General features: G+C 36.1%; 1 protein-coding gene across 2 annotated transcripts; it reads right to left on the bottom strand.

Annotated features, from left to right (window-relative positions):
- Positions 1 to 2,589: 2,589 nt before the first annotated feature.
- On the bottom strand, positions 2,590 to 15,323 carry LOC125219363 (HEAT/U-box domain-containing protein). 2 transcript variants are annotated; one of them, XM_048121327.2, is made up of 16 exons: positions 15,142 to 15,323; positions 14,911 to 15,019; positions 14,761 to 14,823; positions 14,347 to 14,424; positions 14,150 to 14,241; positions 13,425 to 13,527; positions 12,669 to 12,821; positions 10,849 to 11,495; positions 10,246 to 10,723; positions 9,046 to 9,512; positions 7,339 to 8,059; positions 5,666 to 6,356; positions 4,432 to 5,438; positions 3,864 to 4,322; positions 3,465 to 3,695; positions 2,590 to 3,276 (listed from the first exon to the last, which is right to left on the bottom strand). In XM_048121327.2, the coding sequence occupies exons 1-16, from the start codon at positions 15,195 to 15,197 to the stop codon at positions 3,049 to 3,051; spliced, it is 5,583 nt and encodes a 1,860-aa protein (XP_047977284.1). In that variant the 5' UTR covers positions 15,198 to 15,323; the 3' UTR covers positions 2,590 to 3,048. The 2 variants fall into 2 exon arrangements, with proteins under 2 accessions (XP_047977284.1, XP_047977283.1); XM_048121326.2 differs by having other exon boundaries at positions 14,905 to 15,019.
- Between the last annotated feature and the right edge of the window lie 745 nt (positions 15,324 to 16,068).

The raw sequence follows: 16,068 nt of genomic DNA on the forward strand, positions 1-16,068 counted from the left end.
CTCCATCTCGAGCCTTTTCTCTGGCATGCATCCTGGTCAGTATTGGACCCTTCTAGCGCTCTTTTCACCTGCGTTGTCCGAACCGTCTCCTACTGACTTGGACCCCTTTATCCTGCACACTTAAGCAACTGTTTTGCAGATAATACATGCAAACCACGACATACTGACCAGTAACCAAGGCTTAGAATACAACTTATCAATGTGCGCACATTTAATTCCGTATTTTGTGTTTAATTTCGTAAATTTAGTTGTTTTTAAATTTTGATTATTGTGGCTAGCTATTGCTTGTACATTTGCTTGTCCTGATGATGTGACATGAGTAATTTTAGTGCTGATGATGTGACATGAGTAATTTTAGTGCTGATGATGTGGCAGGAGGAGTTTGTGGCTAGTCTATGGTTGGCTTAAAGCCATTGTGGATGCTCTAAGTGGCATGGAATTTTAGGAAGTGTTGTTAGGTGGAATAAAGTAGAGTAGAAAAAGGTAATTGAATATTTTAATGAGGAGAGGGGAGAGAGGAAATTATTTCCAAAATTGGAAAGTGGTCATGTTGATTGGGACAAACAAGAAAGGAAAGGTGGTCATCTTGAATGGGACGAAGGGAGTATTACTTTATTCTCTCTTTCTTACTTTATTCTTTCTTACTTTTTCCTTTCTCATACTTTAATTTTTCCACTTAACTCATTAAATATCATTTTCTTAAATCTTGTGCCAAAAAGAAACTCTTCACTTATTGTGAGACGGATGGAGCGCATTAGTTCTATTGAGTGCTATACCACACGAATGTTTGTTAGTTTCCAAGATAAGAAAATATTCGGATAAACATTGTAACCTTTCACGATAGATAATAAAAGTGTACAGTTTAACTTCCGCAAGTAACCAATTGGATCACCTACTGCATGACCTATTCCACAACCACTCTACAATGCCTTACACCTCAACTAATTTTTTTTTCAAATGAATGAATAAGCTATAAACAAAATTGTTTCTTCTCATAAATGAATAAAAGTGAATGAAGAGTTTTTCATGTACTCGAAACATGTTTTTTTAGTATGCTAACACTCTTAATAATATAATCAATTGAGAACAAATTGAAACTTCATGAATTAATTTTATTTCAAATATTATCAAATTGACCAAAATTTGATCAAGATTCGTAATTCGGATAACTATTTGTCCTCATTAACATATGTTGCATCTTGCCAACGATACCTAGCTCCTAAGGCAAAGCTGAAACATCGGAAGACTCTCCTTAATAAGAGATCTTGGGCCAAATCTCGTTTGCATGTGGTACATATTCCTATATTATAATGCTATAATAATCTCGCTGATATGCGATATCAAATTCAATTATAGTGTATCGCATTCTAGATTAAATATACTCCATTCGTCTTACTGTAAACGAGTTACTTTCCTTTTCAGAATGTTCGTTCCACCATAAGTGAACAATTTCCATTTTAAGCAAAAAATTCATTTCTTTTACTTTATTTTCCCACCTATTTTATTCTTTTCATTTCTCTACTTTTCCCTCTCTTATATTTTATTCTCTCCACTTTAATTCTTTAAATATCAATTTCTTAAATCTTATGTCAAAAGAAGTGGCTCGCTTATGGCGAGACGAAGGGAGTACTAAATTTAGTTGTACTAGTAGTGTTGTTATAAATATTGGTATCCGTAGCAGTATATAGTGCAATTATAACTTATATCTTAGTTCAATACAAAAGAGATGATTTATTGAGCATTAGGAGTTTATTAGGTGGACGAAATGCATTAGGTCATCCATACTCATGGTCTCTGTCACAATTCATACCTCTCGCCATACCTCTACTGCAATAATTTCAACTTTATTTTTCATTTTCTAAAATTGAAATACTCCCTTCGTCACATAATAGGAGTCACATTTAGAGTGAGCATAAGTTTTAAAAAATATAAAAAATAGTAAATTGGAAAAACTAGTGGAATATGAGACCCACTTTTTCATATTAATTTTATAATAAAATGTGAGTGAAGTGAATTAGTAGAATGTGGTCTCTACTTACTATTTATGGTAAAAATGAAATGTGACACTTATTGTGAGATGGGTCGAAATGGCAAAGTGTTACTCTTATTGTGAGACGGAGGAAGTACGTATAATTATTATTATTATTATAACAATAAATAAATAACTAAAAGAACGGCCAAAACCTTCCTATTTTTCTTGTCACTCTACAACTCACCTCCCTTGAAACCAGCCCCTCACTTACCCCATAGCGGTGAGGCGCTGCACCACCAGCTATACCTGAGGCACTCGTCAGTCGTCACCCCACCCGGTGAACCCCGTTCCTCCTTCCGATGCTCTAGAAACAAGCACCCTCCTTTCCTTCCCTTACCCATGCCCTTAAGGTGTGGATTTACACATCCCTCTTAGATAAGGTTTTTGCGAATCCTAACGCATAAAAGAGGCTACAGATGGTAGAACAATGTCCATTCATGTAGGCGTTTTATACTCACCAGCGTTATAACTAATGAACCTACGCCTTTGCTAGCATACTTTTCACTTTGCACGTATTTAATTTCCAATTGTCTTGGACTAAAAGTTTGCCAGAGAAGTGAAAATCGTGAAGATTTAAATATTCGATTTCAAAATTCTGCCTCAAAACTCTAATACAAATACGTTACAATTTACAAGTTGGGAAAAGTAAATATCCATGTAAAATTTCCAAAATTTAGCATGCACCTATTGTCACATCTAATTACTTCGTCTCTTCAAATACAAAATGGGTAGATTCCTCGTAATTTACCAAGGTGGGTGGTTTCAGATATGCCTTGTCAGTTCTATTAAGATACTGAATCTTGATGGATTCAAATCATTGTTTCTAGGCACAACAAAAGGAGCCCAGGGATCAGAAACATAAAGAGCACGTGGGTGATCCCGTGATCACCACAACTCGTCTTTCAGAAGCACGGTTCTGTACTTGAGTGTTGCAGTGCGAAAGGGCTCTAATTGGAATATATGATGCAGCTGAGATTGAAATCATTTCAGCCATAAACATATAATAGTTTACAGCATCAGAAAGGAGACTGGCACAATGGACATGTTGATTTGTGAGAAGTCGAGAACCACTTGTAAAGACAAGCCGAATGGAATTTATGCTTGCAGGTCTTGCATGCAAGACGTGGCAAACTATGGCTGACGGTATGGATGACACTGTAACAAATAGGGCACTCCTCAACTCCTTCGAATTCCTTGTCAAAATTGTTTTTCCATATCCTTATTGCCTCAGCTAAGGCCCCATTCTGCACATTCCACCACATTATCAGCATGTGATGTTCAAGTTCGACGTTTTAAAAGTCAAGTGTTATCAATAAGCATCAATGGAATGATGTATATACTACATAATAAGTTGATACTGTTGAGGATTTAATAAAAAAGTAAGGGGAAGCTGTGAAGAAGGTACAAAGTAAACTGAATCTACCGGAAATACCTGATTGCGGATAAATGCCATCAAAGACATTAACCATTTTCTTCGCTTGACCTCACTAATGCCAAGGCTTCTGGTACAATCTACATCAACAGGTCTCAGGGGATATGATGGAGGAAGGTGAATCACTAGATCCATCCCTGTTTCATCCTTTGTATAGGTGGCCACAACCTCATTAGCTGACTTGCTCACGACAATGGAGAAATTCTCATCCGCAAAACTAGCTTTCTTAATCTGAAAAAAATAAACAAGACGCTCCAGTCAAACAAAAATGCTAACGCAACTCACAAGAACAATACTGCTGGAGTAAAAGACAGAAAGCCAAAAAAATTGTTCTTTCTTGGCCTATATAATAGCCACAATCATGTGAAAAAAAATAAGTCTAGGCCAAGCAACACAAACCTGAGATAATTCATTTGAGATCAATGTTGGGCTACACCATGCTTTTGTGAAAGATTCAATGGCAGATAATGCTGAGCGGTCACGTATATCACTAAACCACCCTCGGACGTATGCTGGAAGATTATGAAGCATCAAACCGAATATTGCACCGGCGAGTGAAGCCATTTTTGCAGGTTCAATGGGCCAAAGCAACTCTAGAGAAAACAAAACCGAACTTGATGTGACAGCACGTCTTGCAGCATTAGCTGCTTCAGAGACTTCTGCAGGAAGCTCTATATCTTTTCTCTTTGAACTGGTGCCCATGTATGGGTCCAAGGGAATGTGCTGGAAAAGACAGTCCAGTATTGCTGGGTTCGTAGAATTTTGCACATATTGGATCATTCTCTCCCTTTCAGGTGATGATGATGGCAAGGATACTATATGTGATAGCAGTAAAGACCAAGCAACTAATACATTTACCTGAGAATTCAACATAAAGCCAATGATCGTTAAGAATAACAGTATAGGATAACACAAAAGTAAGAAAGCATGCAATCAAATGCTATTGCCTGAACAAGATATTACTCACCCGTTCATGTGCCACCAAATCCATTTCATGAACTTCATGAGGTAATTTTTCTAGTTTGTGAGAAATTTCTTCCCTTAAATGAGCATTTTCTGATGGTGTATCCAGAGAATCCTCATTATTGGTTGTACCATCATCCCTACAGTATGTAATAGCCGATTGAACCACAGGCTCAGTCGATAGAAGAATAAAAGCCGCATATTGCAGAGGTGGGAAAGGTTTGTATGAAAACACTAAAGCATACAAAGAGCTTATAGCTCCTTCACTCATCCCCCAAACCTCTAATGATTTAACAGCCTTGTCTCTTGCATGTGGACTAGACTGAACAGAACATGAAGCAACCAACTCCCAGAACCTACGATGATCAAGTCTAGACAATGCAATAATAGAGGAAGCCTCAGGACAACGTGCATTCACTATTGCCTCTGTCACAGCAGTGCAGAAAAACAAACGCAGAACACCTTCGAATATACGATCAGTGATGAATTCCCATTTATCATCCCCTAAAGGATTTACATTTCCATCCTGTAACTTGTCCCATGGTTTGATGAGGGAACAAAGCAAAGAAAACCCAACAAGTGCATTTCTTGCAAGTTCTATGGCAAAAGAATCAATACTTACTACATTTATTTTAATCTTATCTAATGAAGCATTGGAATCATTAGGTCCATCTGTTAAAGTTTGATTGATATTTTCAACAATTTCTTCTATCATGACTACTGCTGCTTCGATCCAAAATCTTAGCTGATGCATAACAAATTTCCAGTCATCTTCGTCAAAATCTTCCCAGCAATAAGCAACTGAAATAACAACCAACTCCGACATCAGCTTCTGCACTAAAGGTAGCTTATTTATAACAGCCGAGGCCCCCTGCCTCTGCTTCAGAAACAGATCATACAACGTGGTTCTCTCCACGTGGGAGACATACCTCCCTGGTTTTACCCCACCTATCAACTCTGTTATTTTTACAGGGAAACAAGAAATAACCAAATGAAGCCAGTCCTCCATATCTGCAGAAATGATAGCAATCGGTGCAATTAGTTATTAATGAAAATGATTGGTGAAACAAATATAGCTATTCGGCCCTTGTTAAACAAACAGCTCATAGAACTTGGAAAAAGTCCCAAGCCTTGAAATATAATAGATCAACTGCATTTGTTAAAGAATCTGATTCCTTTTAATTCAAAACTTACAATTATTCATACTGTAAATGATGTATCAAAAAATTCCGGATTACCTTCTCCAGTATGCCATGTATTCAGTGCGGGGAACGATATGGTTTTCTTGATCCAGTCAATTGTTGCACTATGGAATTCACTTAGTCTATACAGATCATGCTGATTGTTCATAGAATCTCCATATCCAATGACCAAAGGGACAATAAGTATGTTGACAACAGATGGTAAAACCTCCAAGCAATTTGAATTCACAGCATCACCGATGTAGAGTTTCTCCAGTAATAATTTGAAGAGTGATGCAGCCTTGTCATTTCCCCAAACATCTTCTTGGAACAATGTAGAGAGTAAAGATGCTAGCGCTCTCAAAAAGGGTTCCTCAACAGCCTCTAACTCATCAGCTGAAGCATGCCATAAGAGATTTAACCCATTTCCAGCTCCATGGACAAGGGCACCATCAAGCAGAATTCTCAAAATTGAATCTGATAAACCATGATCTCTACTCTTCACGTAGCTGATTAAAGAAGGTAAAAAGGAACTGAAAATACTGCCGCCTAGCCATTTCCATGTGCACAAAATTTCAGCGGCAAGCCAAGGCCGATAATAATGTGATTGACTGATTGCCAAGTTATCCACAGAACACTCAGCAGAAGAAGCTGATGCTTCAAATACAGAACCAGCTATTATTCTATCAAATCCAAGTTTAGATATTAGTTTGTCAACCAGAGCAACAAATTTGGAATTTTTGGGTCCCTACAAAACAAATTGCTGTTGTTAACTTCCATTGCCTATATTTAAGAGACTAAAGTTCAAAATTGGTCATGTACATTTGCTCAATTAACCTTTTTGGTCCTACACATTAAGACACACTTAGTGTGTAAAACCAAAAAGTGATTTTTTTTTAAGGGGAACGTTATATTTTGAATTTATTTACGGGTTGGGGGTCTATATACTATTTCCTAAATAAATTACTCAAGCAAACAACTAAATAGAAAACTTTTACTAACACACTGTTACAGCAAGCCGAGAATTCCTGTCATCTAGTTGATAAATAAACTAACCAAAATTGGGAGCAAGTTTAAGGGGGTATAGACTTTATGAAGTCGAAATCTATGAAGAAATAAGAAAACCAAAGCAAAATAATACTCCCTCTGTCCCCCATTTGTGTCCCAGTTTTCCATTTTGGTCCGTCCCATATTAAATTTTACCACTTTTGGTAGTGGACCATACATTCCACTAACTCATTCTCACTCACATTTTATTATAAAAGGACCCACATTCCACTAACTTTTTCAACTAACCTTCTATTACATTTCTTAAAACCCGTGCGGGGTCAAAGTGGAATGCATATTGGGGGACGGAAGAAGTATTGTTCAACTTCAGCTCAGGTGATGGAAAATACAAACTTTGCTATTATAGTAATTCGGACATGACATTTGAAAGTTTGAAACTTCCAATCACGTAATTCTGCCTGGAATGCCTACTACCTCTTGTACATGGATATAAAATTTGCTGAATGAAACATTTCTTCAGAAATATCAACCAAGGACATTCAGGCTAGAGCACTATAGTAATATTAATTAGAAGCTCCAATAGTTTGCAAGGTCTCTTATATCTTGTAATACAGAGATAGTAAGTTAAAATAAAATGTTTAGTCTGGCCTAACTAGATAAGGGACATCAGTAAGTGCAATTTGATAAAACGAACAAGAATAACAGAGCACAAAACAACTCACTTGAGTAGGAACATTGTCAGTTCTCAATCTGGCTCCAGTCTTATCTGGTACGACCCATAATGGCCACAACTCATTCTTACTCAATAACTGGTCCAACAACTGTTGTTCCTCAACTTGGTCTTGACAGAAAAGTTCAAAAATATCAAGTGCCCAATGGCAGCAGGAAGAAATAAAATTCTCTGAAGAATATATACTATCCATAAACATAGTGCATTTTATTGCCTGTGCCAAAGCAGTTGCCAAAACCTTCCGGCTATTTACAGCAAACACTTTCAATAACTGTCCGCATGCTTTGCACCGGAAGTCATGGACGGCCTCATAAAATGACAACCTGGTCCCAGTCTTTCCTGAATGCTCTTCATCAAACTTGTGCTCAGAAACATTAACCCAGTTAAATTCCCAGTCTATTATGAAAACAGCAGCCAATATGTCTTGAAGAAGCTCGCTTTCAGCCTCAACTGTACTGAGAGAAAAAGAACTACCACGGAGAATATCCAGGGCAAAATGAGTTTTCTCCAAAACAGTATCAGAAGATCCCATACTCCGGTGTGAAAGACTTCTCCCGTTAAACAAAAAGGAACCTAGATCTTTAACCCAAGAAAATGTAGAATCCATCACAAAAGTCATTAGCCACTTTCTGACTTCCATGAATATCAGAACTGATGTGTTCCATGAGACAAAGGAAATATTATCATCCTTTGATCCTCCACCGAGGACAGCGCTGTATAGAAAAATTGGAATGTATGGATTAACAAATCAATGTTCTACTACTCAAAGATAAGGAAAAAGATAGACCCGCTATCTCACATCCCACCAACGAACAGGCCTGTTCAGAGTCAACAATTCTACGAAGTACATAAACAATGGCAACTTCTAAAATTTTCAAAACACAATAAGAAAAAACAAATTAATTGAACAATTCATTATATTGTTCTGTAGAAAGAAAGTTACTGGTCAGCAGTCACTGCAATTATAAGGAAGAATATGGTTTCCACAAAACTAATATGCTACTAACGATAGTGCAACAGTCACAGGAAAAGAGTCACAAATTTACAAGATCCTCACAGTAATAGATTGTAAATATTTTACTAGAGTTTACTAGAGTAATTTTTTTCTGGGATAGGACATGAGTAAATATTTTAGATTAATTTTTACGAGGTATAAATTATCCCAATATAATAGAAAACACCATAACAAGAAATCCAACTCTGTCTGCAGCTACATCTGAAATAAAGAAGTGCCTTGAATTCTTTATGATTTAAAAGCAAACCCACCAAGCAATGCTAAATTTACCTACAAAAGAATCATTAGAGGATCATTGATATTCTTAAGCAACTAGAATGTGAAAATAATTGGTTGATATTCTCACACCCAAAAGATGCTGAAGCTTTAAATTCTTAAAGCTTTCCAAATTTGTATGATCAGTAATTGTTTAATCATTTAAATTAAAGGTTCTATATGCATGAACCTGCTTTCAACCTATAAACAGCTTTCAGCCAATGCACTATAGCTGATATATGAATCGCCATTTTGCAGTTGTCAATAGAAATAGTAAATGAAGAATGTATCCACATCTCAGTCTACTCAAGTAAAAGAATTATCAACATCTTAAAATGCAGGTAGTGGAGCAAGAGACCAAACACCATTTCTTAATGCAATTCCAAGCAATGTAAAGGATGAAATATTTTTTGAGAGAGATCAGCCTACCACAAAAATTGAGCATCAGAATTTCCAAACGGGGGATAGGCTTGTGCAACATGAACAGCAACCAAATCCAGAAGTTCATGATGCCAGTTTTCTTGACACAATGCAGAGTGTCGAACAGTCATCCTAGTTCTCTCCCTTATCTTCTCCATTAAAATAGCCAAGACAGATATGCAGTTTCTATCCACAGCCGCAGGATCAAAACCAACCTTTTCTCTGTCCACTATATATGAAATAATTGCATCCCACTGCTCTGAGAAGCACTCATCATCAACTAAGGCAAGCAAGAGATCCAATCTAGCAGCAGTAGATGGACTAAATATTTTTAAGCACCAAGGAACAATTATCTCATTGAATGATTTCAGAAACTGTTCCTCTCCCAATTCACTACATGTAAGCTCTTGAGTTATCTTGCGAGGTCCAAATACAGATACAGAAACCAAAATTATCTGAACTGCGTCCAGTGAGTCCTGATTTAAAGCAAATATATACAATGATGTTATGAATGACTAGAAAATTCGTTAGGAGACATAAACAGAGCTTTGTTTTTGAATGGGTACATAACATGATATATTAAATTAACTGTAACAAAATATCGGTATGAACTAGCACATCATTTCCATAAAAGACAGCACAAATCTCTAATTGTCAAGCCAATGAGCCAGAAACCAAATATAGCTGCTCAAAATAACGAACATAAAGCTAGTCCTCATTTTGTGGAAAATGTATAGGCCAAGTAATACAGTGCAACATCACCTGACAGATACAGTTAAGAATTTAGGGGTACAATCAGTGGCCTAGCGCTATCCCACAAGCACGGGTCTCAATGTTTTTAGTTTCTTATCTTATTTCAAGTTATAAACTATTCAGCAATCCAGAGCCACTCATGCCTCTACCAGTAAGGAAGCCTTTCCATTTAATTGAACTTTTATCAAATCTCGTAGAAGGTGGTTTCTATGATTCTATCTGAAGCTTCCCTTTCTTGGCCATTTAGCACTCGCCACATTTTTGACACCCTGGCATGACTTTCATCACTCAAGAACTTATCATATGGATTATTAAAAAAACCTACAGTCTGCCTATTCTTTCCCAAAGGTCAAATTTAAGTTGGATTCGGAGCCTGTCAGGATAAACTACTGTAAAATATGAAAATCCATGCCATATAACTAAACATAGAGAGTAATGTATCCTTCTTTAACTTACGAGTGTCCCAATTAATGGGAAAGACTTTGCCAAAGTGGGTCCGACTAAGTCCAGCAAAGGCCATGTCTCTCCTTTCTGCACCCCATCAAGTAGTAAAATAAATTTGACTATCTTCTGCATTTTTTGAGAAGAATACTCTGTTTTCTGAAACATATCCAAACAACCCGCTTGAAATTTTGAAGAAAAAATCAAGAGCAGATCGTGTTTTATGCTGTGAATCCCAGAAATGATCTTAATGATGCATTTCCCAAGACTTTCCTCACGATCCCTCGAATACTTACTTTTCACTACTTCTCTTGACTCCTTATAAATAGGCTGGATGCTACTATTTGAATGGCCCAGAGAGTATGATGAAAAGGGTACATCCTGGTCTTTTGAGCTGGCTGACGATAAATAGTCATGCCAGAATAGGCCTAGCAGAATCTCATCTACAAGCTTACACTGTAGATGGTAAATGCCATCTTCCCCATCAACATATCTGATACCACATAGGAAGAATTAGCTGTTACCTCTTAAAAAGATAAAAAGGAAAAGAAACTACCAAAACCACAATGAATTTTATGGATAGTTATGTAGAGTAGATAACTGCTGTATATTCCATACCTGGAAGCATTTGGCAAGCTCCAAATAAAACATTCTTCTGCTGCAAGAAAAAATGCAAGCTGATCTGCTTGTGATGAATAAGACAGGCTTCTTCCTTCCCAGAGGCTTCTAAAAAACTCAATAAGAAATTTCTCCCCATTGATTGCTTCTGAAGGTACTATTTCCAAAAACAGAACCAGAGATGGATATGATACTTGCTGAGATCCAAAACAGCCATTCTTAAGAAAATTTAATAATCGGTTTACTATGGTTTTTTGAACATTCACAGAGGCCCAACTGTTTGGAAAGCTTTTTGTGAAAAGAAACAAAGTTTCCCACATTGATGAATGGCAAGCTGGGTTCTTTTCCTGGAAACAACCAAGTATGGTTCCCGCAAGAACTTTCATATCTCCTTCACCGATTGCATGAGGAATGTTTTTCAAACAACTTCTAATAACTGAATATGCAGCTGACCTAATAACTGGGCTTTGAGACTTTAGAAAATCTAGAAAATAATTATGATTTGAGAACAACTTTTCTGCAGAAGTAAGAGCTACACTCCGGGCTTTCACTCCATACTTCGATTCACCAGTTACATATTCTGAACCAGACCGAGCGAAGAAAATATCGTAAAGAGCTGCTACTGCGAGTAATGATGAAGAAAGCACCTGCGATTCAATATAATATAAGAGACCTTGGAAGACAAAAACATAACAAGAGTCAACAATATGACAAGAACACCAAATTCACAGAAGACTATCAAATTCAGTGTTGAAGCATCAAGAATATAAGAAACATAGATTTTTTTCTCAAAAGAGTTCTTTAAGACCATTATGAAATGATTGTTACATGTAAAGAAAACAAACAGCGGTGATTTGGTTCCCCTATCTGGTGGTAGATTGATTTTATGGTCAGGCAAATATATGCACTTGTGAACCTACTTAGCACCAGTTAACCACTCAGCTGAATTCGCAGGAGGAACGAGAGGAGGACATGATAGATTATCACAATTGATAGTATATATCGAGTTTATCTTTGCATATTCTGCCTCCAGATCATGTGCCAGTTTCAGATGACAGTTACAATGGATGCAGAGTTCAAGTCAAAAGATGATAAATGAAAAGCTGAGATAATTGCTACTTGGAGTGCTTAAATTCCTGAATTGCATAACACAGACTCAAATGCAGACAACACAAAGAGAAACAGCAGCTTCTGTTTTCATGTGAATGTCAGACAGTTTATTTCCTATAGCATTCTTTTGTCAAAAAAGTAAAAATGTTACTTCTTTTTCCTTGTTAGGGCATAAATTCACAGATATCTAGAGTAATGCAGAAGTTCCTTGATGTGGATAGAGTGGAAAGGAATAAGCGGAAATAGTCTCCTCAAACAGATTGCATCATATAAAATTTATGAATTTTCACTCAAAAAAGTATATATGAATCATAACATTCAAAAAACAAATCGAAGGCATTTCATCTGGCTAATGTTTGGAAAGTAATACAACGTTCACCAGGTGTGAAAACCAAGTTTATATATAGTAGAGCAACAACATACTACCTCCGTCCTTGAAAAATAGAAACTTTTGAAACAGAACGGGTTTTAATGTTCAATTGGTAAAGTAAGAGAGAAGAATTGATAAAGTAAGAGAGAGGGTAATAAAAATGGGTAAAGTAAGAGAGATGAAGAGAAAAGGTAGTGAAAGTAGTGTTAGTGGATTGTGGGGTCCATTTCCTAAAATAGAAAGTTTTTAAAGTTTCTATTTTTAAGGATCGGAGGTAGTACAATTTAGTGATTTTAGTCATTCATTTTTATGAGCACCATACGTTCATACCCATCATTACCTGTTGATGCATTTCTTCAAGTTCATCAGATGCAGTGGCTTTATCAGACAAACTCTGTGGAGTGAGCTTCAGATTTTCTTCTATGTATGTAAATATTTCAGTTGAATAGAACATCAAGGCATCAATTCGTTTCTCCTGAGCCGGAAATGCAGTCTGGTAATTCAAAATCAGAAAGTTAACAAAAACTTCATTCAATTGAGATAAAGCAAAGTTTAGAACTACATCCAATGGAGAACAGCATATGGAAGTTAAAACACTGAAAATTCTATAGGTAATATCAATATATCATAGGACCAGGTGAGATAGGACTTTGCAAGATGCTGACAAAGGGAGGGACTGGGTTTTGCAATAAAAATCAACGGTACTAAAGTTATTCTTTGGAAATGCGAATTTAAATGGAAATTTAAGCACTTACTGTTAATACAACTTCAATTATCAGTATCCTGAATTATGAAGATGATTTAAAATTTAGTTTTAAATAAAAACATTAGTTGGTTTAGATAGCTCTGGTTCCATGTATAAGCTTCTAGTTGTTTCGATCACAAAATTTTGGGGAATTGAATATAACCATACTCTATTAAACTACCACCAAATTTTGGAGAATAGATTTAAAATTTATGACATATGAACCTGCAGAAAACATTTCTAATTCATTTATGTGGTTAACTAGATCACACTTCCAATGCTTATCAACTTTAAAAAGAAGACAAAAACAAGAGTATATAGGTCAACAACATGCTCCAACCATATATACACCTGAAATGACCGCTTTGCGGCTTGGGAAACTTCATATATTGAATCAAACTGCGAAAACCACCATGGTCCTATCAAAGGCTTTAGGTGTGGAGCCAAGTCTCTTCTGGAAATGGAAAAAGGAAAAGATGAACATAGTAGATGCACCACAAATAAAGTTAAAAAATAAATATTAAACTGCATGCAAATTGATAACCGGAGTTACTCTTATTCTGTCATCCATGGTCTGATCAAATCCAAGTTTTTGCCCAAATTGGAAGTGTATATTTTCATCATATTTTTCTCACTCTAAAATGTTTTTGTAGTCTTAAAACATAATAAAATGTCCAGTTAAATAGAAAAACAAATCGTGTACCGAAACCATGCTTCTTAGCTGCTGAATAAATATACCAGTTTGAAGTATGATAAGGAGGAAGTGAGGTGAGTCTGAACATTTTTTTTATTTATAATCTTCTAATTTACAATAAAAGTATAGCATTGAATTCAAAATAATTATTCTGAATGAGTTTTCGTATGAAGTTACATGATCTGGTTGGATTATCAATGACTTGGCTGATAGGAATTGCAACATTTCTAGATTGTAACTGACTAGATCTACAAAGCAGCATCTCTATATAGGCATATGCATAAAAATATATAGCAACTTCAAATTTTGTTAAATTCTTAAATTACAAACATCTATACATCATCAAATTATATCAGTCAAATAAAATGAATCAAGCACAAACCCCACAACAGTAACAAGATTAGCCATGGTATCATGTGTTGCTCGTCGAACTTCTCTGTTGTAGTCGAGTAACAGCTTCTTGTACTCAAATGCCTGTGGAAGAGAAAACGAGCATTAATGCGTGAGAATTTTAGCAGCATAGTCTTTGAAAGTCCAGGTTTACAAATCAACGAGTAAATTTATCGACATGAGCTTTACCCACTGAGGAATGATCACTACTAATTCCTTTGCAGATTTCTCTTCCATAAGTTGAGAAAGCGATGTCAAAGCTTTAAGCTGTGTAACAATCAAAAGTAAGCAATCCAGAACAATATCATATGTTCTACACAATTGAAAAAACATTAACAATTCAATATTCAGATCAGAATATTCAATGATTCACAACAAGGTTACCTATCCAACATTAACTTAATATACACAAACTAAGACCTATATAGCAGTAACTATATTTCATCCAACAAAGTAATTTCTCTTTATCACTAGCTATGAATTTATCTTAACAAACTATCAAGATTCCATCATCAACGCAACAAACAACAATCAACAAAGCATCAAGGCACACAAAATCCAAAAAAATAACAAGCTCAAGTCGCAAGAGGCGTTACAATTTACCTTGGTGATGGGATCTTTCCGCGAAAGCCGCTTCAAATGCAGCGCCAGGTCACCGTCAATATCCTGCTCAATCCACAAACAACGTAATACTTAATAATTAAGCTCAAAGTTGTCATCGAAAATAGAAACAGAATAAAAACTGACCGTTACCGGAACAGCATCTGGCGTCGATGCGAGTGATGAGTCCACACGTGAACTCCCAACGTAGCCTCCGAACCCTACCACGGTGGCGCCCGACGGCAACAGTGAAGCAGCCATGCTGCAAAAATTTTGAATTTTTAATCTCCGAACCAGTTAATTATCCTTTTTTGAGGGGATTCCCATCGAAATACCTCTCAAAAAAATCATAAATTATTTATTCTATAAATTTGGGGGAGGAACCTGCTGCTGGAGGGGCGAGATTTGGTTCTTGCAGCATCTCCCTTGGCTTTTCCCATTTTCTGCAACTCGAATTGAATCAGATCAAAAGCACTGAGCTAATTTAAATACTGTGTAAGTTCAATTTGAACTGAGAAATAAGCTGCTTGGGGTTTTGGGTTTGATGGAAGGATGGAGACGAAGGGATTTTCGATTGAGGACTGACCAATTTTATACCTAATCTGAATGACAATATTGCCCTTATTTTCCATGGTCGCGCCACCCGACTTATTTCTTCTAGGCTTCTTTTATCGTTGCCAATATTTGAGTTACACTTAACTAACTTAGCAAAATTTAATTGGATAGGATTACAAAATAATTTGATAAATTTTTAGTTAAATTAGGTTACACTTAATTAGCTTTCAAATCGAATAATATACTGATCTTATTCGTACGATATTGCTCGAATAATATTGAATCTGGTTAAAAGTAGACTGTAGAGTTTTTCGTATACAAGCAAGATTCTATTCGCACGAAACTTTCTCAAAACATGCTTTTCAGTATACCAAACCTAACATTCTCCCACTTATACTCAAAACATGCTTTCGTGTATACCTTTGCCAAAAACTCTCCCAATTATACACAAAGCAGGTCTTGGAGCTAGATATATCGAACCACCATTCATTTCACATCATGTTTGAAACATGTTGCCACAAATGCATTTTCTGTGAAAATTTTGTTTGGTTGTTCTCTTATCATATATTTTCCACCATAATTTCTTGTTGCGTACTTGATCTTTAATTAATTTCATTTCTCTATGTGATTGTTTAACTTTATTAGCTCGTGTGTCTCTTGAGTTAGCCTTCACTAGAGTAATCATAACCAAATGTAATACTCATAGGCATATTCAAACTTACGATTAAAGCTATTAGGAAGATACTCCTAAGATAA

This window comes from Salvia hispanica, chromosome 1, assembly GCF_029641045.1.
Source record: "Salvia hispanica isolate PSC_SH4W2 chromosome 1, Shi_PSC_v1, whole genome shotgun sequence".
NCBI classification, from domain to species: Eukaryota; Viridiplantae; Streptophyta; class Magnoliopsida; order Lamiales; family Lamiaceae; genus Salvia; species Salvia hispanica.

Bases quoted from the DNA above. Each gene is read 5' to 3' on its own strand.
- LOC125219363 (XM_048121326.2), bottom strand. From the start codon at position 15,197: ATGGGAAAAGCCAAGGGAGATGCTGCAAGAACCAAATCTCGCCCCTCC. The intron at 15,020-15,141 runs GTTCCTCCCCCA...AAATTTTTGCAG, and splicing joins TCTCGCCCCTCCAGCAGCAG to CATGGCTGCTTCACTGTTGC. The intron at 4,323-4,431 runs GTGAGTAATATC...TTGAATTCTCAG, and splicing joins ATTTGGTGGCACATGAACGG to GTAAATGTATTAGTTGCTTG.